Source organism: Scomber scombrus, chromosome 10 (assembly GCF_963691925.1).
Source record: "Scomber scombrus chromosome 10, fScoSco1.1, whole genome shotgun sequence".
NCBI lineage: Eukaryota > Metazoa > Chordata > Actinopteri > Scombriformes > Scombridae > Scomber > Scomber scombrus.
In genome coordinates, this window is record NC_084979.1 from 24,758,601 (window position 1) to 24,785,822 (window position 27,222).

Consider the following 27,222-nt stretch of genomic DNA (forward strand, 5'->3'; position numbering starts at 1 on the left):
TTTCTGATCATATCTATTCTTCTCTTAAACTCTCTGCCTCTTTCAATCTCTCTCTAATCTCTCTCTCTCATTTTTTTTAATGTAAAAAGGACAAATAAATAAAATTAAATAAAAAATTAAATATAATAGTGCATCTTTTGCTTAAAAGCTAGAAATGTGAAAGCTATCCCGGAAACAGAGGCTGCAGTGGACACGTGATTATAAACTACATTACCCATAATCCCTCGGTGCGGTTAAGAAAGAACCCATCCATGGTGTTAACCAGCCGATGCCGGCTCCGAGGTCGCAGGATCCCCATGGAAACGGAGTGCGGGACAATAATGTCATCCCGCTCGGACAGGTACATGAAAATATGAGTATTTTTTTACCTGTGTTTGAGTTACCGAAATGATTCCTGTGGTTTTTACATTTTTTTAAATTTATTTTTTCTTTTGTAGTCCGCAGCAGCGTCCTGCTTCTGTAATAACCACACTGACTCCCCCCTCTCTTCTCTCCTGCTCGTCCAAACAGAGCGAATATATGGTGATACTATTAAATGTTTAAAAAAAAAAAAAAAACCTGTTTGTCAGTGGATTAAGTTATTTGCACAGTGGTAGTGACAGGATAATAGAAGTAGGTTAATTAAATCTGTTGAAACACGAAGCTCTCCAGAAGTGGGAGAGCTGCATGCTGACACAGTTGTGCGTCACCGGCTGCCTACTGAGAAACCACTAGAATATCCCTATAATAATATATAATACACATATGTGGGTTATTAATGGTTTGTTTTAGTTTTTAGTGTGTCCTCACAGAGATAATGAAGATAGATTTGTCACCTTGTATTTATTTTCAATATTATTATATTAGATGTTTTTTTTAGTGATGTAATAGTATTTGCGAGTAACCTTCAAAATGTATTAAAGGACATTTTTTGTTTAAAATAAAGCAACTATACCCATTATAACTTGTTAAACATAATATCAGCCAGTCTGTGTAGCTGCAGATGTGCAGTAGTGGTCTTACTCAAATACTGTAGTGGGGAAAAAATATTTTAGTAAAGTAAAAGAGGCAATAGTACGCTTTAAAAACGCTAATTTGCATGTAAAAAGTCATATGCTAATACATAAATGTGCTTTGAGTATCAAAAGTAAAAGCCCTCATTGGTTTATTTTTTATTATTTTTACGTTATTATACTATTGGATCATTATTCTCAGTATTAACTTTTACAGTATGCATTACTTTAAATTTATAGTTGATTTAGGTGGAGCTTATTTAAATTATTTCTAATTTTTCAATACTGTAGGGATCGATTAAGTCTATAATGACTCATCAAATGTTTTGTGCTCAAAATCTTATCCTGCATAGTCATTTTTATAGCTGTCAGATGAATGTAGTTTAGTCAAAAGTACAATATTAATACTCTGAAATCTACTAGTTTGGAAGAATAAAGTAGCAGCAAATAGAAATACTCAAGTAAAATCAGTAAAATACATAAAAAATTATGCTTAAGTACTTGTACAATGTCCACATTATAATTTTATTTTATTGAACGTCTCTCCTTGAGGAAAGATACAGTATCTTCTCTGTTGCTCTCTCTGAGGTTTCCTGCTTTTTCCCTTTTTAAAGGGTTTTTTGGGAGTTGTTTCTTATCTGAACTGAGCATGTAAGGATAGAGGATGTGTTATTCTGTACAGATTGTGAAGTCCCTTGAGGCAAATTAATGATTTTCGGCCTTGCAGATAAAAACTGACTAGACCTGAGCAGAAAATTGAGCAGTCATTAGTGCTGTGGCTATGAAGGCCATGCAGGTAAAAGCATTTCACTCTGTTCACACAAGCAAAGAAAATGTCTATAATGGAGCCTTTTGAGGGCAGGAAAAGACTTTTCTTACAAAGGCTGAAAGGATTTGTCGATTCCTCGTTAAGTCATGTTTTTCAAGGGACAACTTCTCCATTGTGAGGATGTTCTTGCTTTTTTATGTTATATAATTGTAAACTGATTATCTTTGAGTTTTGGATTGTTGGTCAGACAAAACAAAACTCAAGACTTCATTTAGGAAACTAAGATGGGCATTTTTCACCTTTTCCCCCAGATGATATATATTCTTCAACGTGACTTTTAGGGTTGTAACCATACATGAGTGCGGCCGTGTGACTCTTGTGTCAATCAGATCAAGAGGAAGGATCAGCACAAGACGTCCGTCCCGTCCTGTGTTTGCTTACAGGTGCCTCTATTAATACCAGCCAAGCAGATCTTCACTGCCAGCGTTACAGTGATCCTCTTAGTCTCTGTCACACACAGGAAGAGTTGCACAGAGAGAAACGAGGGCACATGGACAGTCACAGATGATCATTTCAGATGCACGGATAAAGACGCGTGAATGGAGTGAAAGCAGACCAGAAACAGACGTATAATTTACACAGTTTTCCAGTTTTAGTCTGTTACTCCATTGAGAGGCCTGTCGTTGTTGTTTTGTGGAGGTTGCCAGGGTGACAGGCGACCTGGAGGGTAGAAAGTTGGCGTTTGAAGCAGATATGACTCTGCTGGACTGCACCGGAGCCCGAATCTCTGGGTGTTGGTCCCTGAGATCTGACCGCAGGTAAGATCTGACTGCAATGTTTGTGCTTTTTTTTTTTTATCTCCGAGCCGGCAGGGCGCCAGGTTTTCCCCACACTCACAAAGAGCACAAACATATTGTGCAATGTTGTGTGTTTGTGAGCTATAAATAGTCACGACGGGGGTTGTCGAGAGGTCAGGGGAAGTGCAGGATCTAGGTTAGTTTACAGGGATTTTGGTGCAATAGTGGTTTTATTTGTGCTCAGTCTCGGAGGGTCGCCTGTAGTGTGTCATTACTGAACAAGCATCTGAAACATTCATTAGTCTGGAATTGCAAGAGTCCTCAAAGACTGTGACGCAAAAGCTAAGCTGACTTTTAAATGTTCAATAGTAAACAGTAGTGTGGGAGCCTAATCTTAATCACAGTGATCCAGGCTGTGATGTGCTGGTTAAAGTATTAAACAGCAAGGAAACACCCTCTAGTTTACATTACAAACCAATGATAACATTAGAAAACATCAGAGCTCTGTTTCGTTTGGTCATTTGGTTTCATATGGTTCAGCGGTTCAGCCGGAAGACTCAAAAACAAACTTACACAACAAACATAACAATGTGTTTGTGTAACTGCCCAGAAAATATTTTCTTCTTGCACCACAGGTTTTGGTGTCCATGCAATTATGTCTTCATGCTTTGTTGTTCACTGCGCTGTCATATGTTGAGTTCTTTTCTTTTTCTCGTTCATTATGAAACATCTTTTCTTTTCATACATACATAAATAAGACAAATAATCTACACCCATGCTTGTGGCTGCGTGAGGCTGAAATGCTCATTAAGAAAACCAAACTAATCCTTATTAGTTTTTTATCTATAGCAGTAAAGCAGTAAAACCTTTAGTAACACCAAGGACAACAATGGAAATAAGTCAAACAACAGGGATGTAAGAAGATGTAGATGCTCTGGCACCCGAATTGGTATCGACTCCAGCACTGGTCCATGGTTGGCAGTGACCAAACCTGGTGCGAGTGGAAAGTCCGGTAGCTGTGGAGAACGGACTATCCTATGTGCATGAAGCTTATGTGATGGTGTAGAGCATCATCGCTGCTATTGGAGCCGTGGATCTACGCCAGACCCAAGGACTCAGTTCTTACCTCCACACTTTATCAGATCAACATCCAGACACAACCATACTGGTCCAAGGTAGCTTGTGGTGGCAGGAGCTACTCAGGCACAGCGACCTCACAACCCTGGACCTGTCAAACTGATATGCAGTTCTGCCGGATGGCCGTACTTGGATGCAACACCTTCTGATGCTGCCGTCACCCCTCCAACACCATTGGATGTTGCTCGGTAGATTCCCAGCATCAGAAAACAAAGTAAATAACCCCTTCCAGTGGTCAAGTTCTTCTCTGCCGTTACTGAAGGAGGTTGTGATCAGGAAAAGCTCTGGAGGTTGATCCCATATGTTTCTTTAATGCCGTCGCACTCTGTTTCCCCGCTGCCTCTAACACTCTAAAAAAAAAAAGCTCCAGGGTTTACTGCCATCACTCCTGTCCTCCATTGAAAGAGTAATAGTCCACGTGGGAACAAATGACACAGTTCTCCACCGGTCCGAGTTGACCAAATCTGATTTAATCGTCTTTTTAATTTCCTGAAGTATTGTGGAAAGTCTGATTTTTTTCATCTCAGGTCCCAATCCCACAGTAAACCACGTTACTGGTCATTTTAGCAGATTCCTTAGCCTTCACAACTGGCTAGAGTCCACTTATAGGGCTCATGATGTGGATTTTATTGACACATTTAATATGTTTTGGGACCTTTAAGAGAGATTGAATTCAACTAAACAAACTGGGTTCATAAATGCTGGCTGCTAACATACATCACGCAGTACACTCTCCCCGTGACTGATGATTTACACTATATACACCTACCATCTCCCCAGAATCTCCCTCAATACTCCATCGTTATATCACTAGTAGGTCAGTTAGGTCTTCTGATCAGGGTTTACTGGTTGTCCCACGCCCTTAACTGAAACAAACAAAAGGCGATCGTGCCTTTGCAGCAGTGGCTCAGACACTGTGGAACGCTCTTCCTATTCAGATACGATCTGCCGTCTGTGTTGATGCCTATAAAAAGCAGCTGACTCATTTATTCAAACTGGCCTTTATCTCATATCATGTCTGGTATTTGTTTTTAAGGTGTGTTGTTGCTTATGTGTTATTGTTTGGGTTTCTTTTTTACTATTTTTATGGTCTTATCTTTTTTTTTAAATTCTACTCTTGTGAAGCACTTTGTGACCTTGCGCTGTGGAAAACCTTGAATGTTGGCACCACATTTCATGGTAATCCACCCAGCAGTAGACTCTTAAATCTAAAGTGGCACCAGAGGAAAATTCCTAATCCTACAATTCCTAAAAGTAATCCTCTGGAGACCATGAATGTCTGGATTAAATTTCATGGCAATCTCTTTAATAGTTGTTGAGATATTTCAACAAGAGTAAGGGACATACTAAACAACATACTACAACATACTAAATCTTTGCGAAAAGTCTACACATGTTGTATATTACCTGGACTCCATATAGAAAATACATATATCTGTGTTGTGAAACTGTATAAACGTATAGAAAAATTACATTTTACCACATTTCAGATTTTTAGGTGATTCTCAAAATGAAGTTTTATAAGATTTATGTGAAAGAGGAATGTTTTTTGATACTGGTGTAACTTTATCAAACTTTGGTGTGAAGCTGATGGTGTGTTCAGGCTGTAACCTGCCCTTCTGTGTGCCGTTTTGCAGTGGGAGTGGGGAGGACTCGTTGGACCGGCTCCTGCCCCCCACAGGGGCCCCTCGCAGAAAGAGTGCTACCTCTCTCAGTAAAACTGAGCCTCCATTGCTCCGCACAGGCACACGCACCATCTACACCGCTGGCCGACCTCCCTGGTATGACGAGCACGGAGCACAGTCAAAAGAGGCCTTTGTCATTGGTATGACGCTCACTGATGATGTATTTACTCCGCTTGACTGTTTTTCCACGTTTGCTACCTTGGTGCCAAGTTGTGGCATTGAGCTGCAGAACCTGTCCTTTTGTCCCATTCTGTATTATTATACACATAAACACATGCATACCGCCAGACAAAATTAGACACACTCTAAAAAACACACATAATGGGCCATTGATATGCTGTGTGGATTTACAGGGTTGTGTGGGGGCAGCGCCTCAGGGAAGACCACCGTGGCCAATAAGATCATTGAGGCTCTGGATGTGCCGTGGGTTGTGCTGTTGTCTATGGATTCTTTCTACAAGGTGAGAGATTCATGCATTTTACTCATTTTTGTGTTGTTTTATTTGGTTGTTACTGATTAGCTGTGGGTTCATTGTAGGAAGAAATTATCATCTTTAGGATGAAATGTTTTGTTAGTCATGACAACATGATTTGTTATCACAACACTACAAAATAATCATTATTCTGCCGTCACAGTTTTGAGTGTTGTGGTAACACTTTAAATTACAGTGTTGATATTTTGTACATTTGGAGCACAGATGAGGTTTAGGTTGTACTTTCTGAAGTACAGGGATAAAGGGGTGACACATTTGTATTTAGGAGGGACATAGACATAAATGACAACAAATAAACAAATTTAATGCATGATTAAAAATTCATTTTAAGCCAACTGTCCATAAATAAAGGCATTTATATACACTCACAAGTGAATTCTGCCAAAAACAGATCCAGCGACTGCAACAATGCCTCTGTCCTCCCTTAAGTACTTACAACTTGTGTTTGCAAAGTTTAGATTTTATTTTCTGTAACAGTTCTTTAATATAAGCAGGAAAACTAATAATTGTGTTTTCATTTGACAATCTGATCGCTAATCATATTTATTCATGTTGTCCAGTAAATCTTAATGAAGTCTGTTTGTGAGTTCAGCTCCATTAACCGTTTATGCTATGATGATATGACAGGACATATAAGCTGGTCTAGCTTCTTCTCTAACATCAATAATGATCATGAGATGGATCTGACGTTGGACCCCAAAACTTCATTACTATACCCCTAAAAATGTGTTTTTTAAAAACACTTTATAACTGTCACTATGAATAAAGGTAAACTGTTCTTCCCATGCTAAATGTTTTATTCCCCAGCAACAATAATCTAAGCCATATTAATGACCATAAGTACTGTATTTTAAAAACTCTTTGTAATTTTCACACATATATGGTGAAAAATATGAAAAATCCCCATCACATCTTCATAGAGCTCATTTTGATGCCCTCATTTCCCATTTTGTCGAATAGCACAGCACAAAAACACAAAGCTGGTTCGATTTTTTGTCACAGAAAACTAAGAAAACCAATGAATATTTTAATTTGAGCAGTGGGAACCAATTAATTTTTGGCTTTTTCTTTTATTTACCAAAAAAAAAGACAATTAATTGATTATCAAAGTACTTTCTGAATTTTAACCACTAATATCAGGCGTGCCAAATGCTCCACATGTAAAAAGCTTCAGTTCCTTCGAGGTTTTAGTGCTCCGTTGAGAGGAGATTTATATCTGCTGATGGCAAATGCTTCTTTAAGTAGAAGGCTGTCTAAATATTTACTTTGATCAATTATTTACATGTTTTTGTTTTTGTTCAAGTGTCTTTTTCATAGGTCGTCTCCACCTACTGTACGATATGTTCCAGGTGTCGAGTCGATTCAACAGGAAGCTTCATTATGTCAGTTAGACGTTTGAATTCATTACCTGATGTTCGGGTCCTCTGATGAATTCACTAAAGATAGAAATGTTTCAGAAATTCAGTTTTGCTCATGTAATCAACATACAGCCAGAACATTTGAACTTGATACTTAAGGTGTTTCATCTTTAGTGAAAGTGTGAAACATAACAGCTCCACGCAGTCCTGTATTGAGTTGGTCCGAGTCTTCCAGTTTTGTTTTGTTTTTAGAGAAGGATTTATCAATATTTTAGAATGTGCGTGTTACTGGAAGGTTTTCAGAACAGTTTTTTTGATCTTATCTTTAATGTTGTATGGAAATCTTTTTTATTTACGTTCTTGATTAAGATCGATTTCTCAGGAAACTACTCGGTTACGGCAGCTACAGCCACACATAAAATAAAACATATCTGTAACAATCCAGAGGAAATCTAAAAATAATGACTAAAATACTATAAAAACAAAAATATATGTAATAAATAACAATATAATACTCTAAATGTGTGCAAAAAAGTGCCAGAAAAAGGGAGAAGTTTCTTTTTATTAGCTGTTGCTTTTCAAGTAAAACTGCATCGTTGCCTGTCTGTCTAGAGTAACTCCACCTTCATATATATTTTAAATATGAGTGGATCTCCTGGTTTCAAGTCAAATATAAAAACCAAAAATGGAAAATTAAACTCAAAGATTGCATAGAAAACTATTATCACTGACATTTGATACAAATGTACTTCCTCTTTTGTCCTTAAAAAAATACCCATAATGTTTCTGTTATTTTTACATTATTTCTGTTTTTCACAGGTTTTATCTCCTGAGGAGCAAAACTTGGCAGCAAGCAACGACTACAACTTCGATCATCCGGGGGCATTTGACTTTGAGCTGCTGGTTGCCACTGTGAGAAAGCTGAAGCAGGGCAAGAGTGTGAAGATCCCAGTGTATGATTTCACCACACATGGAAGACAGAAAGACTGGGTGAGCTGGGTTTACATCACAGCATGCAGCCTCATTTCTGAAGACTTCTCTTCAGTGTGCATTTTCTCAAAGGCTGTAACTGCTTAAACTTTAAATATACATCCTTTCATATTGCAAAGAAGAAAGAACATTCAGTTTTTCTCTTTGTTAATTTTTCAAAGCTGAAAATATATTATAGAGTTAAATTAAACATTATTTTTTTAAGACAATGTTTCTCACAGTGACATTATGCAGCTTTAATCTTGTAAACACTGAACTGACTGTTCTCGAAGCAGGTTTCACTGCCTTCTGCTTTGAAGACTTTTCGTTTTCTCTCCTCTTTATGCAGAAGAATGTGTATGGTGCCAGTGTAATCATATTTGAGGGAATTATGTCTTTCGCAGACAAAGAGCTTCTTCAGGTAAAGCCATACGTTTTTCTTTTTTCTTTTCTTTTTGAATTTTTGAATTTGTGAGTGTGAAAGAAAGTAAATTAATCATCTCCAGGTTGTTTGAGCAGCTGCTGTGCTGAAGTGAATATTATTGAACCGTTCAGGTGTGTTTGCTGTCTCCACCTGCAGCTTCTGGATATGAAAATCTTTGTGGACACAGACTCAGACATTCGGCTGGTCCGCCGGCTCCGCAGGGACATCACAGAGCGAGGACGGGACATCGAAGGCGTCATCAAGCAATACAACAAGTTTGTGAAGCCAGCCTTCGAGCAGTACATTGAGCCGGCCATGAGAATGGCTGATATTGTCGTGCCGAGAGGTGAGACAGGCGGACTTTTGGCATTTTGATCAATCGGTGAGAATATACCATCAACGTACTCCAACTATACTGCTCTTTTCATTGTTTTCTCTTTTGAAGGTGGTGGCAACATGGTGGCCATTGATCTGATAGTCCAGCACGTTCACAGCCAGCTGGAAGAGGTGAGGGCCAAAACACTGATGGTACATTAGAGGGTGGCGCCACCATGTGTCAGAAAGCTGCAACAAACAGACAGAAAGATATTTAACTGTTCGTACATGATTTCAATCAAATCAGAGCATCTCAGTTACCCACTTTCAGACTTGTATCCCTCTGATTTAAAGGATGAGTCTGGTTTTTCTTTATATGTTTCTTATTGTCAACAAACTACATGAAAAAAGACAAAACCAAAAAATGCTCCTGTGTGTCACAGAGCTCCACTGCTGCCCAAAAATGTTTAAAAACTTATAATTATGCTGCACTGTTGCACTGAGTGACATGTTCCTGTCCATAAATATTCAGTTGTACAAAATCTGTGCTTGAAAACAGTCCCCAAAAATGCACAATTTTTGGTAATAATCGATAAAAAATAAGACTATAGATTTGTGTCAGCTAGATTGGATGGGTTGAGTCAGAGAGAGTAGGGAAGTCAGAAAGTATTAAGAGACAGATTGAGGTTTTGGTCTTTTCATAGGATTTGCTGCTAAAAAAAGAAATACATCCTTATCCTTTAAGATACTTTTTCTTCTCACTCTCTGTATTTTCTCTTACCTTTTCTTCATGCAGCGTGAACTCAGTGTCAGGTATGCTGATATGTGTTTTGACTTCACTTTCTCTGGTTTTGCTCCACTTATTGTGATTGGAAATGTATCAGTGCTCTGTACAGTGTGTCTCTGGTATGTGTTTGTGTGTTAAGTGAAGGTTAAGTGAAGCTGAAATTTCTAATGTCTCAAAGTCAGAAAAACAACTTAAAACGTTTTGACCCGACCGACCTGTCCTTTGCCTCAGGGCGCTCCTGGCCTCCGCCCAGCAGACACAGCCGCTGCCCCAGACGCTCAGTGTGTTGGAGAGTACTCCGCAGGTCAGAGGCCTCCACACCATCATCAGGTACTGACCTGCGCTCATGTTCACCTCTTTGTCTTCACCGCAGTGCAAACAATATGACTTCTTAAATCATTTCCTTTTCTTTAATGCAGGGATAAAGAAACCAGTCGGGATGAATTCATCTTCTACTCAAAGAGATTAATGCGGCTTCTCATTGAACACGCGCTAACATTTCTACCATCTCAGGTGGGTGGACTTTTAACTACTTAGTGGATATTAAAGTGGTTATAATCAATAATCTTAATTGAATGTGAAAGCTGCGATTCATTATGATGAACTCACAGGAGAATAATCACCCAGCTCTGCAGTTCTCCTCGGCTCTGTGGAGTTTTATCACATCTTTTACCTGATTGGTCCGCAGCTTTACTGTTTGGTTTTTGGTTGCTGCAGACAACAGTTTTTCAATGAAAAAGCTCTAAAAACTGACTGTACACTTCCTTCCCGCCACCAAATGGCAAAGTTAACAAGAAACTGAACATAACAGAGCAATTAGCAGCTACACTTCCACCTTAATGGAGGAGACCAAAACAGAGTTAAAAGGAGAGTGACTATTGGACTTTGCTAATGATGCTTCATATCAGCTGTAAACACACTCTTTGCTTCAACATATGAACTTAAAAGTTGATAATAGTTTAGTGTTGTGTTACAGCTTGTTTCTGCTGCCCCCAAAGGGCAAAAAAAACAGCTATTGCAGACTTTTCCAAAAGACCACTGCAGCGATGCTGCAATTATTAGACCATTAAATATACTTTAAATACCAAACATGTGTTTTTTGTCTATTTATATACTACCTTTCATGCAGCCATCAATTCTAGTTTTGAAACACTGATACATTGAATAACATTTGTTTGAACATCTCTTCAAGACATCCCATAAAGGTTCAAATATCCTGTTATAAGTTTTAACAATGTGCCGCTTTCAAGATAATGCTGATAAGCTTGAAATCGACATGCAGAAACATGCAATTTGCTTATGATAATAAATCAAACCTTGACTTTTATAATTATGGTTGTTGTCACATGATCATGAAAATGAAAACAGACTCCAGCTCTTCCCCTCCAGCTGCCAAACAAAACTTCACTACATCTTCATGTTTTCACAATATTCATGTTTGTGTTTTATCTCTCAACATTTAAAAAAACTCATAAAACATTCAATTCAATAAAACTTTATTTATCTCTGTAAGAACAATTGTATGCAACAGGTCGCCACCCAGATGAAAATATACACACAGTTGATAGGTAAATCAGAAAAACAATTACAAAGCTAAAAACAATGAAAGGCTTTAAGTCTTAAAATAACTAGGTGTTGAATTGCTAAACATAGCTCAGCTATTAATCAGCAAGCTCTCAAATGTCAGTTGTCGTTTTAATGTATCAACAAAGCAGAATTTTAAAAACAGGTAAAACAGCTCTCAGCGTCTATCTGTCAAAAGATAAAGATTGATGCTCATTGTGAAGGCTCACATGTGGTGTCTCAAGCAAAGTTCAAGTCTCTGCAAGTGTTATACCAAAAACCACTGTCTGCCTGGAAGGTATCACATAAAAATCCTTCGGAGGTTGGTTGGTGTTAAAGTTAAGTGTACATCATTTGTAGTGAATGAACTAAAGCAAACAAACCATCATCTTTTAAGGTGAATTTTGTTGCAGTAATAAAATATTAAAGATAGAAAGATAAAGATTATCTTTACTGCCCCGGAAGGAAAATAGTTTTTTCAGTACCGACTCTGCACATATCTCACATAAACACAAGACATACCGGGACACATTTATACAAAAACATGCACAGATACATCAACGTTTTGGCACTTTTTTGTGTCAGTATGTGTGGAGGTAGTGTGTTTGTATAATAAAATCTCTTTAAAAAACTAACTGTGTTCTTCTGTATTTTATAACAGCCATGTATAGTTCAGACTCCGCAGGGCCAAGAGTACGAGGGCCGCAGTAACAACGGGAAAGGGGTGAGCGATGTTCTTCTTTCACAAGGTCTTGTTAACTTCCAGTCGAGTGTGTCCTCTGTCCTCTGTTCATGTCATCACACTTGCTCCGCTGCCTCATCTCCACAGATCACCGGTGTGTCGGTCCTGCGGGCAGGAGAGACCATGGAGCCCGCCCTGAGGGCCGTGTGCAAGGACGTCCGCATCGGCAAGATCCTAATCCAAACCAACCTGGACTCAGGCGAACCAGAGGTAGATAAACTGAGTATCTGTCCATCATCAATGTCTTCAAGATGCTCGTGTGTGCTGCATTTTTTGACATTGTCAGGTTTTGTCTCAAAAATCACATCAAACAAAAGATGAAAATGTTTTGATTGTTTTTCTCCACATGATGTGTGTCTCCCTGGTAACTACCCTTCCTGCTTTCGTAACCATGGTAACCTGTCTCCTCCTCTCCGGCCTCGCCAGCTGCATTACCTGCGTCTGCCCAAAGACATCAGTGACGATCATGTCATCCTAATGGACAGCACAGTATCTACCGGCGCTGCGGCCATGATGGCAGTCCGAGTCCTATTGGTGGGTGGAGATTAGCGTCATTATTCTTCAGTGAGACATCAGTAGAAACCCTCTCCTCTTGGTCAGTCACATGTGCTTTAGTGCTCATCAATGTGGTTATTGATCTGAGGGTTTGTTTTTTTCTAGCTGAGGTTAGATTATAAATGTGTCTGATGAGAGAATAATGTTAAAATCTTACTTTTCTCAATTCAATCAATTATCCTTCTGGTGACGATCAAGCAGCTGTTGACAATCGTTGCTGTGATGTGTGAATCTGAGCAGGATCACGAGGTGCAGGAGGATAGGATTGTGCTGGTATCGCTGTTGATGGCCGAGCTCGGCGTGCACTCTGTGGCCTACGCCTTCCCGAAGGTCAAAATCATCACCACCGCTGTGGACAAGAGTCTGGACGATTTATTACATGTAATTCCTGGTATCGGTAAGTAATTACACGCATTTCTTCAGTCTTTCTGCAGGTGTAGACTGAACTCAGATGGTGTGAGTCACTCATTTAGTCTGAAGTTGAACTTGTTTTTTGTTTGATTTGTGTCATCCTGAGAAGGATTATTGTTGATGTACAAAAATGCTAACTTTTCATTTTCAGCATATAAGCCTTTTTTAAGTGATTTTAGTGTTATGCAGGAAATGAAGGTGTCCACAGTTTTTGCATAAGATGAAAGAAAATAAACATCTGTGTTTCAAGCTGACAGAACATTTAATTTCATGTCTCAGCAGATTCTAATTTTATGGTTGTCACTTTACATATAAAGTGAACGTTGCTCTCCATCATCACTGTAACATAACTAAATAACACAAGGCTGTCTGTAAATATAAATAATTACATAATTAAACATTAATTGCTAACATATTCAAATGTTTTATGTTACACCACTTAGGTTTGTTAGGTGTGAAACAATCACAGAAATCTGTCATAATGTCAGATAACCATCACTGAGTTATCATTTCTAACTCAGTCCACTTTTTTGTGTTTTCAGGGGACTTCGGGGATCGCTACTTTGGGACGGACGGATCCGACAGCTGGAGTGACGAGGAGGACCAGCCGTCATACTGACACAAACATCTGTGTGAGCCTCTGTGTGACAGAAACAACAAAAACTACTTGAAAACTTCTGTTATTGTGTGTCCTCTTCTTCAGGCCAAGACCAGCAAAAATAATTTATTATATTCACTTTTTGTGTACTGTACATGATATTTTGTACTCTTATGCAACAGATTAATCTCGGTCGGGCCGTATGCATGAAGGGTATCTGGTAAAAGGTCACTATGAGACAGAGGTAAAGCAGTGCCATTACTGTTCAGGTAAAATAATGCAAAAGCAGTATGTAAGAGATTATTTTGCACCCACTATTCTTAAATCCACCACTTTATTTTTCAAGTCTTTCCTGTGTTGCACCATTAAAACTTGTGTGAGGACTTCAGTAATGAGTACATCTGCTAACGAACATCTGCAGCGCTGTCCAATCAAGAATAATCAACGGTTAAAAAAGGAAGTTACTGTAGCTCAAAAATGCTGCAGTGCTTTCAAAAACACCCAATTTAAGGGCCAAATTATACATTTAACTTAACTGCCAATCCTTTGCAAATGTAGACGTGACTTTATTTAATTTATTTATATTATATCTTGTTTTATATTATATATTTATATGCATACAAGGACACATGAGTGTGTTTCAGAGTGAAGACTATTTGTGTAAAATTGATCAGGAAATATTTTATTTGAGTTATTCTGTGTTCATTTTGTGAAACTTAATTTAAGATCTTCACAGTTTACTTGGTTACTAAGCAACATCTGATCGTGTCCAGTCGAACATGGCGAGCAAAACCTGTTAACTCTTCATTAACAATTGAATGTTACTTTTATCATTTTGATACTTAAGCTCTATAACAGTCTGACTGGCATTTACTTTGTGCAATATTTCATTACATCTCATCTCTATGTGTGATCCAATCTGTTTTAATTGTGTGATTCATAAATCTCCACTTAGTAAACACATTATAATTTAGCTCCAGTTTGCACCTCTCATGTATTACATCTGAAATACAGAATTAAGCATCAGATTTTTCAGTGTGGATAAATAAATAAATACATCTTTAAAAATAAGTTTGTTAACCAACACTTCCCTCTCTTCTTGATCTATTTCCAGCTTCCTTAAAAAAAGTTAACATCAAATAATACGATTATAATGTAAACTTACATTTTGGGTTTACATCGTACCACATGAGAAAGGAGATAAGTCAAATCCTAAATATATTTGCCTGGATTCAGTTTAGGAAACTGAAAGTTAAAAATCGTGTAATCAGGGCAGCGGACAGAATATTTTCATCTCGATGAGTCTTTGCCGCTCAGAAAATCTGATGTGAGCTCTGTGACTTAAACATAGTCTTAATCAATGAGAGGCACACACTGGGGCTACCTAGTAAACTTGAACTTGTGAACATCTGGTGACACTGACATGTTCGGATATCAATTAATCCACCCTTTACGCTGCTCTAATAAGACATTTTCATGTATGTTATGTGACAAATTCACATCACAAATAGTTGCAAAATGACAGTAAATACACAATATATCTTAAATTCAGGGTATTAAAAAAAACATTTTAGAGATTTAATTCATATGTATTTTTCAGTTCTCACTGCCACTCTCAACTTCAGCTGGAAACTGACACAACATGCTGCTCGCTAAACGTCCAGACTGATCATTGAGTGGTGAACCGGCTCATCAGTGTGAGGTCACGGACGGTCACACGCTCACTCCTGAATAATTTCCACACTCCTGTTTCAGACACAGGCTGCTTCACCTTTCCCCTCTGTGATGCACTTTAAGGCCTGAAGGGGTCAGTATAGCTCACATTTAGCTTCTCTCAGAGTGATTTATAGTGTGTCCCTTTGAGGAATCTGTGTGTCTTTACAGTACAGAAGAGCGGATACGGACTTACCTCAAACACCTCCATCACACATGTTGGAATATGTTGAGATTTGTTGTCATGAATGGCAGATTGTGGCAGAAATGTGTAAAGATCTTTCTGGTTTCAGGTGTTACTGGATGATGATCTGGTGCAGAATGCATTGTGTTGATACTACTTACTACATGTAAGATAATGATGATAATAATGTAATTTCAGGGTTGCAAAATGAGCAGTAAAAACCTCAAGCCTCTCCATTGTGTTCATACTGTTTAGTCCCAAACATGAGCACGCCTTGTGTTGCCTGTGATGAGCCACCTTTTGGTAATAATATAATTCCTCAGCCAGTTTTGTGACCTTACGCTCAGTATTATCTCTCCTCTCTTCTCTCTGATCTCGTGTTTTTCTCACTCCTGTACCATCAATGAGTCTGACTGTCTCATTCATGCATTTATTCAGTCATTCATACTCCTCACAGTGCGATTAACACATCACATAAGCTGTGAGTGTCGTATCATCTCCACACCTACAGTATATTCTTGCTCCTACACGTTTGTTTTGGGCTGGGGGTTTTGTGTGCGATAGCTCCTTGCCGAGCGGGTGACACTGTGATCACGGATGTCATACGACTCACACTGTATTCTCCAAGACAGCAGAAGACTGGCTTGCCCATGTGACTACTGCCTCAAGGTTAACCTGTTACCATGGAGACAAGCCCACCAATGAAAATTCAGCAGACGGTTGCGATGTTGACTGCAAGCTTTTTGTTTTAAGGGGTGACCTATTTCCCCCCCCACCCCCCTCTGCACAGCTACTCAGACGCAGACCCTGCTACTCTGGCACATGTGCACGTGCACACAGACATTCACCCAGATTAAAAAAAAACATAGGAAGGCTACTCTCACACACACATACACACACACTCCGTGTGAAATGAGGTTGTAAGGTTGAACACAAAAGAAGCAAAGAATGATGGAAGAAACAAGCAGAAAAACATTTTAAAATGACACTTTTTTTTTTTTAAAGGTTTTTTTTGTTTAGTTTAATTTGTCCCGTAGGTATGTTCAGATTTTTCTTTTACTTTGAAAGAACTGAAGACATGAAGCTTTTTGAGATCAGAAGAAAAAGTTAAATTAAAAAGAGCCTTTGATCCCTCTGTAGTAGACGGCAAAGTGAGCTCTTCAGAAATGTACTTGGTAATATTTTAGGCCTAAGAGAAAGTTGTCCTCAGCGTCACTCTCTCGATTTCTGCTTCCTCTCCATTTTAATAACCGAGACTATGAGATAAAATGTATTTTTTTTAAAGTGCCACTTTATTACAAAAGTATAAACTTGACTGACATTTCATGAATAGTAATCTTGATATAAAACATTACAATCTTTTGCACTTAGCACTTAATTACACGCTTTTGAGTACAAGACCCTGTAGTCTGAATAGCAAACACACAACATTAGCTGCCACATTTAACTTAGCTGGGCTTTCCAAGAACACACCGTAGCTTCATGGCTTCAAAAACAACAAACAGAATACACTGAAATTTACATTGCAGCTGTTTTGCAGTTTGTGTCACAAGATAAGTCATTCCATAACACAATTAAACATAATAGAAAAAGATAGATTTCTTGACACTGATGATATATTTATTATTCTTTCTCTTTTGTAATGTACATACACATTGCATCAACATACAGTATAATCACATTGTTTGCTGGGGATATTTGGTCAAATGAAATCATCATCATCCAGGATTTGGATGTAATTTTGTATGTGTGTGTGAGTGTAAGATCCTCAGGGTGATGCTCTGCTTGCTTAGCAAATTACTTGCTCACATTTTGTCATTTCTGCAATATTTTAACACTGATAACAGAGAAAGGAGAGAGAGAGAGAGAGAGAGAATGACCGTCAATGGATTGATGATGAGACATGACGTTTGCTAATACACATCAGTTCTACTGTAGCTTTCCAAGCTGCACTATGGTGAAACCCAAGCAGAATCATATGACCACAAGGCAGGGACTACGTGGATGAACGGTCCACAGACGTGAGTGAGGACTGAGCAGAGGGAAGGGGTGGGTGGTGGTGGTGTGTGTGTGGAGGGGGGGTGAGTGGACTGTCTCCACCTTTAGGACTCAAGCAGTTCTCTTTAGTCTTGTTTCATTTGTACCATGTGCGTTGTAGGGCGTCGGAGAGGAAAATGAACTCTCATCCCTGCAGCACAGAGTCCCACTGAGCCAAAGACATCCTTAATCTAACTGGCATTATGCTCTACAGAGAAATAAAGAAACACACTTAAAAAAAAAAACCAAATCAACAAAAAAAAAAACAACCAACAACAATAGAAAATAAAGAAAAACATTCATATAGGTACCACATGACAGTGCTTGATTTTTTGTGTTTTTTTTCACATTTTTAGCATGCAACTTGTAGCAGGCAAAGTGCAGAAACAGGATCAACAAAGTAAAACACTTCATTTACAGACGGCAGTGGAGACAGTGTTCAGTCCATGTAAGATGAAACAAAACATGACAGGGAAGTATCTGGTCTGTTTTTAAATGCGAAAATGGTCTAAATTAGTAGAAGCTTTTAGGAGGAATGCAAAATGTGTGCAATTTATATTTAATACTCTCATAATTGTTTCTCTTGGTCCCTGAGCTTTCAAGTATTTTGATTAGTAATTCATTCCTTTATATCATTTAAATGCCGTCCTGAATCACATCTTGACCAACTACAGGGAAGGCCTGTTCACGACAGACTAAGTGCTACCAAAAGATTTCACACAATGTTGTGCCTTTTCCCCAAATAAGAGTCCTGCTCGGACCAGATAAACGACTACTTTTACCCGCTAGAATTGAGGAAGAACTCTTCACTTTATTGTGCTTTGCACATATGTATCAGTAAAATAGTGCTACTGTTACCTACAGATCGCTCTGTAATGGTCTTGTGCTCATTTATTATTCACTACCTTTGGATTCCTTATAAGGTTTATAGATTGGACTTTGTATTCAGCCCAGGTCATAACAGATCAGCATTATTGCCCCAAGGCCTCTGGAGCCTGTGAAAGGCATGACTTGAATGTAAACAGTATGTGTGGGTGAGCATGACAGGGGCTCAGCCGTCACTCCTTGTGGTGTTAGCTCAGCTCCTTGTGTTGGAAGGGTAGGGGTCACAGTGCAGCAGCCGCCTCAGAGCCCAGTTACATACATCTCCATGCCATCGTTGAAAGTGAAGATGGTGGTGGTGCTGGAGGTGGCGGAGCCCTGCTTCAGGTCGCCGATGCTCTCGTACAGGTTCTCCCCCGGCAACAGCAGGGCTTTGGCAGGCAGGTGCTGTAACTTGGGGGTTTGCTGCGTCGGCGGCGGTGGAGGGGGCTGCTGCTGCTGCAAGGGCTGCTGGGCTTTCTTCCTCCTCGGCCGCAGGGTGGCACATGTGTTAGGTGGCCTCTCTCGCTTCCAGGCGCCTCCGCCTTCCACGTTCTCATAGGCCAGATCGCACTCTTCTGTCCCGAAGGACTCATAGCAGTGGTCATCAAGGGACCCTCCAATTGCTTTGCCCTCCTGAGGGGCCCAGGTCTGGGGTTTGACTACTACACTAAACCCCCCATCCCGGTCTCGGTCCCGGTCGCCACGACCCAAGGTCCGAAAGCCAGGATTGGCCGGTGGAGACCCCGGCACAGCTCTCTTCTTCTTTCCTGGTTTACACACCTTTGAGTACATCTCGGCCACCTGCAATCCAACAACATCATTACTGAGATTTTGGACTGTAAAGAGTAATTTAAAGGAAAAGTGACATTTTGGGAAATGCATACAAATGGGGAACAGCTAGCCTGGCTCTCTCCACAGATTGTCGTCATTGTGAGATTTTCCAACTGAGACTCCAGGAGGTCAAGAAATAGTTCAGCACAGACACCCCTGCAACGCCACAACCTGTCGTTTTTACACTTATTTAATGGATTTAACAAACAAGATGTAACGTGTTAATTAGTGAGCTTTAGAGGTGCTAGTAGGCAGATTGTGTTACCTATGGCAACCTCACCCTGACATAAATAGACTCCAGGATGTCATAAAGAAATAGTTACCTCACAAAGATGCACCACTTGACGTTTTTACACTTCAGTTTTGGTACAGATCAAACAAAACAAAAAATACATTCATTAGTGATCTTTAGAGGTGTTGGTAGGCAGATTCTGTTACATTAGGACAGAGCCACGCTAATGTTTTCCCTCTGTGTCAAGTCATTATGCTAAGCTGACCAACTACTGTATACTACTATATTTTTAAATGTATCAAAAGGAATTTAACAAATAAACCAGGTTAATGCACAGATTGAAGTTTCCCACCACAGCAGCGGACGGTTGTATATTCTCCATTGTGTGAGCAGCCAGTGGGCCCAGGGCTTTATTTTGGAGCAAGGCGAGTTCCTCATCCTCGGGAGGCTTCCAGATGTACTGCTCTCCATTCCCCATAAACATCACTTCCTGTCAACAGAACAAGAAATTACATTTGGGGAAGAGCTGAACGGTCACATGTCCACGCATCTGATGCTCAGCTCGTGTCAGTAAATGTAAAGACCACACTATCAAAACAATTTAAATTCATTTTTAGTTATTTCAAGGCTCTTTTCACATAGACTGTACTCCTCAGTTTAAATTAAAGACGCACATTTCTCCATGAGAAAACACTTGGTGACAGCAGCAAGAAAAACCTCCCTTTAATGGGAAGAAACGTCAAGCAAAACCAGACTCCAATTATCTTGACCAGTTGGGTTGAGAGAGAAAGAAGGAGAGAGAGAGACACAGAGAAGCACAGTAACAACAATGATAATAATAGAAGTATGACTGATGATAATAATAATAGGAGCATGCATCGATGTCAAGCAGGACGAGGTCAACACATCTAACTAGATGGTCTCTGGCTCCGATCCACAGGAACCACACCTAACAGGACTCATACAAGGCAAATTAACCACTAAAGGATGGGTTCACAATTCTTCAAGTCTTTCTTAAAACAACCCAAATTAGCATTGCAATAGGTTTTTTCTTGCTGTAATCATTCCTCCTGTTCACACTGACCATTAGAGGATCCATTCATAATGCATTTACAATGTAAGTGATGGGGGACAAATCCACAGTCATCCTTCTGTGCAAAAATGTATTTAAAAATGTATCTGGGGCTAATATGTCAGTCCAAATGAGTCAAATCAAGTAGATATCTTTCAACATGACAACATTAATCTTTTTAGTGCTCAACTGGGAGACACTGTCTGAGGAAACACAAAAGAGGGAATTTGATGCTTAAAAAAAGACTAAATGTGGCAGATATCCACTTGATATGACTAACTCAGACTGCTGAAGCCTCATATAAGCTTCAGATACACATTTAAATGCATTCTTAAGCTAAATGACTGTATGAACACACTGTGAGTTTTTACTCCCATCACTTACATTAAAAGCACATTTAAAGGATATATTTTATTCAGCAGTATGAACAGGAGGAATGATTACAGTGAAGAAAACATCTTTCAGTGTTCATATATGGACACCTGACTATTTTTACCTGACTTGAAAAATTGTGACGCTCTCCTTTTAAACGTGTTGAACCATAAAGCGGACACACCAAATGTACTTTATGGATTTCATGCAGTATTGAATAAATTTTCCCTGGAAGGTGGAGCCTGTAACATGAAGAACCATGTGCTTATATTCTGGATGACTAAATTTCAACATGTTGCGTCATCCACAAGAAAGTCAGTGGTGATCAGCCCTGCAAGCAGACTGCATACACATGTAAGCCTGTGAACTGTGCGTGTTACTGAGCTCGGGTCACAGCAGATAGCGCAACCTCACTGACCTCACACAAGGCAACAAATGGTCTCCCACTGTCACCTGGAGGGGGGAGCTTGTAGCCTTATATCCACAGTAATAACTACACAGTCCTGCTGCTGCGAATATATAGAGGAGGTGACACTGCTGAGAGCAGAAATACCCCATTATCACCAAGAACACTTGGACAAATAAACACCTCTCACTGCCTGGACTTTAAAGAAATCTCTACAGAAGTGCATACATATCACAACACCATGCATGATGTAACTGAGTGCAGGAAAAACTGCAACACTGGCACATTTACAACCGCAGCATCAACAGGAAATCTGACAGAAATACTCCCCACATGCTGCTCCCCGTACCTGGACAACAAACTAAATATTAATAAACTGACTACAGAATTTGTTACATGTCAACACAGCCAGCAACCGAAACCTGAGCCCTGAACAGAGAGCTCAAGGAAACCCGACAAATAAACTGAAGCATCTTTTAGAAAAGAAAAAACTCTACCAGTGATTCCAGTGCACGAGATATCAACTCAGTCTTTATCGACCGTTTATGATCTTGTGCTGCTCAAGTCAGACCTCTGGAGGACCAACACCAACCCAAACACTGTAAACTTCTTCTCACGATACAATTTGTGAAAAATATCTATATCATCTCCAAATTGTTGTGGGAATCAGGTTATATTTATTGATTACATTTTAAATATTACATGTTTATGTAATATGACTGCATATACAGCATATGACTGTAAATGTGTCAAATCAGTGCAAAAATGTCGCAAAAAATATTACATGAAATCTAACAAAATCCTAGCAAGCATGTCAATGTGGGCCCCATAAGGGTTACATTTGGGCTGCAACATTGGTGTGTTTGCCCATATGGGCTTCAAGTGGGTCGTGACTGGGTTTCAGGTGCGGCCCAACTCGGTGAGTTACACGTGTGTTTCTGAAATAATATGAGGCCCACACAATTCGCCCTATTTATGTCCATGCCCGCTTAGCCCTCATGGGGCTCATACAGTCAGCCCACGTGGGCTTCACATGTGGGGTCCATTTTACTGAAATCATGTGGGACCCGCAAAATTTGCCCAGCTCAAGCCCATGTCCACTCAGTACCCACGTAGCCCACATTTAACCCATGTGGGGTCCACATGGATATGTTGGCTGTGATGTTTTATTGCTTTTTCTAATCTTTTCTCCTTCTAAGATCAACACTAAAAATCTGATATCACTTCCCCTGAAAAGACCTCTTGTAAAGATTACCAATAACTTACATGTATCATAAATAAACATTAAAGTAAAACCAAATTCACCCTACACAAGAACTGTTTTAAAGATTTCATTTCATCATTTTGGGGCTTTTTTTGCCTTTATTTGATAGTGGATGGCATAGTGGCCAACAGGAAACGAGGAGAGAGAGAGAGAGAGAGAGAGAGAGAGAGAGAGAGAGAGAGAGAGAGAGAGAGAGAGAGAGAGAGAGAGAGAGAGAGAGAGAGGGAGGAATGACCTGCAGCAAAGGTGCCAGAATCGAACCCGGGATGCTGCCATTATGTGGCATGCACAGTAACCACTCAGCTACCAAGGCGCTCCCCAATAACTGTTTTAAAGGAATAGTTTGACATTTTGGGAAATACGCTTTTTCACTTTCTTGCCGAGAGTTCAATGAAACGATTGAAACCAACTCTCGTGTCTGTACGCTGACTATGAAACTGCAGCCAGGAGACTTTTAGCTTAGCTTAGCTTAGCATAAAGACTGGAAACATGGGGGAACTAAAAATAATATAAATAATCTACCAACCAACACCTCTAAAGATCACTAATGAACATGTTATATTTTGTTTGTTTAATCTATTAAAATTTGAGTGTAAAAATTCCAAATTGTGATTTCAAGGTTGAACTATTTCTCTCTGGATGTTGTGATGTCCTGTAGTCTCGTCCTCAATGTGAGATTTTTGTCAAACATGCATAGGACCAGGGTTGCTCTTTCCCCCAGGCTTTTAGTCTTTATAGCTTATGGTATCAGTCTTTTATATCTAACTCTTGGTAAAAAGTGAATACAAATATTTCCATAATGTCAAACTATTCCTTTCCGCCATGTGATCAAAAACAGTAATTCCTCTGCATGCAAAAAATGAACTCTTCTAACCTTTGGGAACGCGGGGACGTTGAAGGCATCCATGTTTCTACGGGGCAGCTTTGTGCTGTGAGGGTGTGGCGGAGGAGGGGCAGGGTGTGACGGCGGGGCATGTCGTGGCGGTGGCGCCGGCGGCTCCCCCATATCCGTCCCGCTGTCCCTCTTTTGAGGTGCCTTGTCGGCCTTCCTCAGCTTCCTGACACAAGCGTACTCAGCCGTCTCCGGGGGGTGTGGTGGAGACATGACCTGGGCCTCGGGTTCAGGCAGCCCTCCTTCCACATCCCCATCTGGGTCTGGTGGCGCCGGTGTGTTGGCAGGGACGGCCGGAGGGGCCGGGGTGTCCGTCTGCCCGGCCCTGCCTACCATGGCGTACAGGGCATCATCAGTACGAGAGGTGGAAGAGCGTCGACCCACTTCAGAATAAGTGTGCTCTCCGTCCTCTCCAGTCCCAGAGGGAATCTGGGGAAGCTGCCTGCCTTGAGAACGAAGCTCAGAGTTAGACCTACAGCTTGAGCGGCTGCAGAAAGGTCCATTCTGGCTGTACGTTTGTTTTTAAGTTGCCTTTGAAAGGCACAAACAAGCTGCTACTACTGTCTGTACAGCCAACGTCCACCATAAAACAGATTTCACATACTCTTTTTCTACTGTACAACTCAACAAACATTTGAGGCCAAGAATCTCTCACTATAAAGAGAAAATCTGGAGCTGACAGTGAACTGGGAACTGACGTAGATGTTTGTGAATATGCCTCCAAATTGGCTTCCATCCACTGCAGTGGAAACAGGACAAGTATGAAGCAGGACATATGCTTATATTTCTTCAAACCCTCTCAGGCTACTGTCACACTGCCCACAAACGCAGTTCCCTGTTGACTGTCAGTGATGGAGCTCCAGGATTTGTCTTGGCGCTCTGATTTCTGTCTTTGAGAGAGAGAGATGAGTGCTCATAAATCAAGCTTTAACAGGCGGCAGAGTTGTAAATGTAATGTGAATTCTGTTTTAGGGTGAATTTCTCCTCTATAATCTTGTCACGGAAAGGTTTTGCATGAATTTAGGGCCGAATCAAATGCTGGACAATCTGGAGAAAAAGTGTGTGGCGGAAAGTGTCTTTTAGCAACAACCTATGTGACTATTTAACTAAATGTTCAGTTGCGTTATCTGTCAATAATTAATGAGAGTAAGGCTAAATCAGAGCATGCTAGAGCTCAATTTATTTGCAGATATTCATCAAATTTATGTATTTACTCGTCATGTTATTAATACGTTGCCAAATTTCCCGATTGATTTTCCATTTATGCCATTGTATGGACTTGATGTTTGTCTTCAGTGAAAACTAGCATCCCTAATTTTAGTGATTTTCACACTACCGAGATCACAATCTCTTCATGTGTTTCGCAAAAAAATTTCAGTCCCTTAGGCTCAGAAAATTTCCCCATCATTCCCCCTCGGATGATGCCAAAAATGCATTGTCATGCAGCTAAAAACAAGACTGGGCCGATCAGTCCCTGAAAAGCTGACATTTGGGAGATTCAGTGAGGTGCAGTTCATAGAGCGCACAGGTCAGGATTTGTATTTGAAGGATGCACTCACTTTTCCCATTGCAGTTCATCTTGTTCATCTCAGTGTCTGATTTACTGATGGACCGCAGCTTCGACTGCCTGAGTATACCCTGGAAACACACGCACACAACACACACACACACACACACACACACGCAGGCAGTTAAACACTAATTAAGACTGAAGAGGTGTCCTCTGTATGATACTGTTCCCTGCTGAATTGAGTTGCTTCAGCTACCTCTGCTGCAATACAAACAAAACATCGAGGAGTTGTGTCGCCTTATACATACCATATCCATGAGACGGTGTTTTCCGCCCTCGCTGGGAACATTGTGTGTCTTTCCCTTCCTGTGGTAAACAAAACCTCTCTGTCATACAGGTTGACACTTACTACAGTGATGCACGTCTGTGTGTGTCTGTGTGTGTGAGTCATTGTCCATGTGTGTCTGACTCATGTTATGACTGTGCACATGTTTGTCTAAAGGGAGGCATCAAGGGTATATTTGCTTGTCTTTGCATGTGCTAATGAGCATCCTGGGTCAACACATGCGTATATCCACATATGTGTGTATGTGTGTGTTGTCATATGTGTATGTATGCATGCTCTCACCTCTGGCAGCCCACGCAGAGGACCACAATGAGGATTGTAACAACAAAGGCTGAGGCAGCAGCGATAGCACCCAGCAGCAGGACCTTGCCGTAGGGAGGAGCCGTGAAGTTCAGCCCGTCCTGCATGGAGGCCATGTGGGAGCGCTGACGCTCACTTGCTCTCACACACTCACACTCTCACCCTTACACTCATGCACGCAGGGAAGTGCCACAGTCTCACTGGGATCTGCAGTGAGAAGGCACAGAGTGGTACTTAATTACAAAATGATCTAACCTTTACAAAGCATTAAGTAGGTTAACAAAGCAGCAGAACCAGAAGTAAAATATTCAGGGTGGAAAAGCAGAGAGAAAGCCGCAGTTTAAAAAGAGGAAAAGTGAGATTTCCTGCCCAGTGATGAGGCAGTGAAGTGAGCAGACATTAGCCTGCGGCATGTGCTGCTGCTTTACCTTGTTTGAGGGATAACCGAGCTTTCTGTGTCACACTTACACAGACATGAACATCATACCTGCTCACCAACAGAGCTTTTCATGTAGGTCTATGTAACATAATGGATAGCTTGTCACAACAGCAATACAGCAAGTATACATCTAACAGCTGCTTTATAACTGAGATAAACCAGAAAAAACTATAAATTTCTTTCACTGACCTTCCACCAGCTGCTTTTCTGCTGTCAATAAATCTGTGGATTATTTTCTCAATCCAGCAATTAGTTGTTTTCTGTATAAAATGTCACAAAATAAGTTCCGATTTTAGTTTCTTAGTGCTCAGTGACATCTTAAAATGTTGTGGTTTATCTGATCATCAATGCTAAATCAACATAGTTTACTATCTTCTATCATCACATTTGAGAAACTGCAGCCTGCTGCCTAAAAAATCACTAAAACGATGATTCAGTTATTAAAATAGTTGCATATTAATTGTTGCACCTCTAGTTTCACAAGAATATAATGCAAATCTATTTGTAAAGTAGCTCCTATGATGCATACTTGAACATAGGATTTCCCAACGGTTTTAACCACTCTGACAGAAAAAATAAAAACTACAAAAAAGAAAGAAAAAAAAAAAGTACAGTGAGTCACAGCACATCTGAACATGCCAGCAGGCAGAGTAACCTGAAACACTGAAGGAGACAAGATGAAAGCAGAGGGAGCAGACAGAAACATCTTTCTTGCTTCCTCTCTACTCGTTGCTGCTTGCCAGACGATTTCACATTTGGCAGTGTAATATGTTTCAAATAAACAATAAAAATGCGGAGCTATAACAAAAAGACCAAACAAACAAACCCCTTGTAATCTCTGTCGAATCATGCCATCTGTCTACTGTGACAGTGTGTTGTCATGTGCGTTGATTGGCTGAGCTGTCATTTGTCCATCAGACTGCAGGAAACATACTGCCTGGTTTTGTACAGTGTAGCTGCACTTAAGTTTTGGGACATAATATTTATGTCTGTCTGTCTATTCAGTTTAAACCAAACAAAACCCTCTCAGCTATTTCCATTTGTGAAGACGACTATGGATCTCGTCCTTTTAGACAAAGTCTTTGTGAGGTTTGTGTATCGGCATCATCACCGCTCAAGATCAAATCTGACACTTGAAACAACACATTTTAGTATTGGATTCCAC

At 40.1% G+C, this 27,222-nt stretch overlaps 2 protein-coding genes across 2 annotated transcripts; one reads left to right on the forward strand and one right to left on the reverse strand.

The window, feature by feature from the left end:
- The first annotated feature begins 251 nt into the window (after positions 1-251).
- Positions 252-13,616, forward strand: uckl1a (uridine-cytidine kinase 1-like 1a). The gene is made up of 15 exons (XM_062427137.1): positions 252-340; positions 5,333-5,520; positions 5,734-5,840; positions 8,051-8,221; positions 8,550-8,621; positions 8,781-8,970; positions 9,070-9,131; positions 9,736-9,752; positions 9,958-10,056; positions 10,146-10,239; positions 11,951-12,013; positions 12,119-12,241; positions 12,458-12,565; positions 12,827-12,983; positions 13,540-13,616. The coding sequence occupies exons 1-15, from the start codon at positions 252-254 to the stop codon at positions 13,614-13,616; spliced, it is 1,617 nt and encodes a 538-aa protein (XP_062283121.1).
- A 5,038-nt stretch (positions 13,617-18,654) lies between these two features.
- si:dkey-70p6.1 (uncharacterized protein LOC570575 homolog) lies at positions 18,655-25,734 on the reverse strand. The gene is made up of 7 exons (XM_062427139.1): positions 25,601-25,734; positions 25,281-25,338; positions 25,022-25,100; positions 24,143-24,201; positions 23,445-23,966; positions 19,809-19,946; positions 18,655-19,194 (listed from the first exon to the last, which is right to left on the reverse strand). The coding sequence occupies exons 1-7, from the start codon at positions 25,732-25,734 to the stop codon at positions 18,655-18,657; spliced, it is 1,530 nt and encodes a 509-aa protein (XP_062283123.1).
- Positions 25,735-27,222: the final 1,488 nt, after the last annotated feature.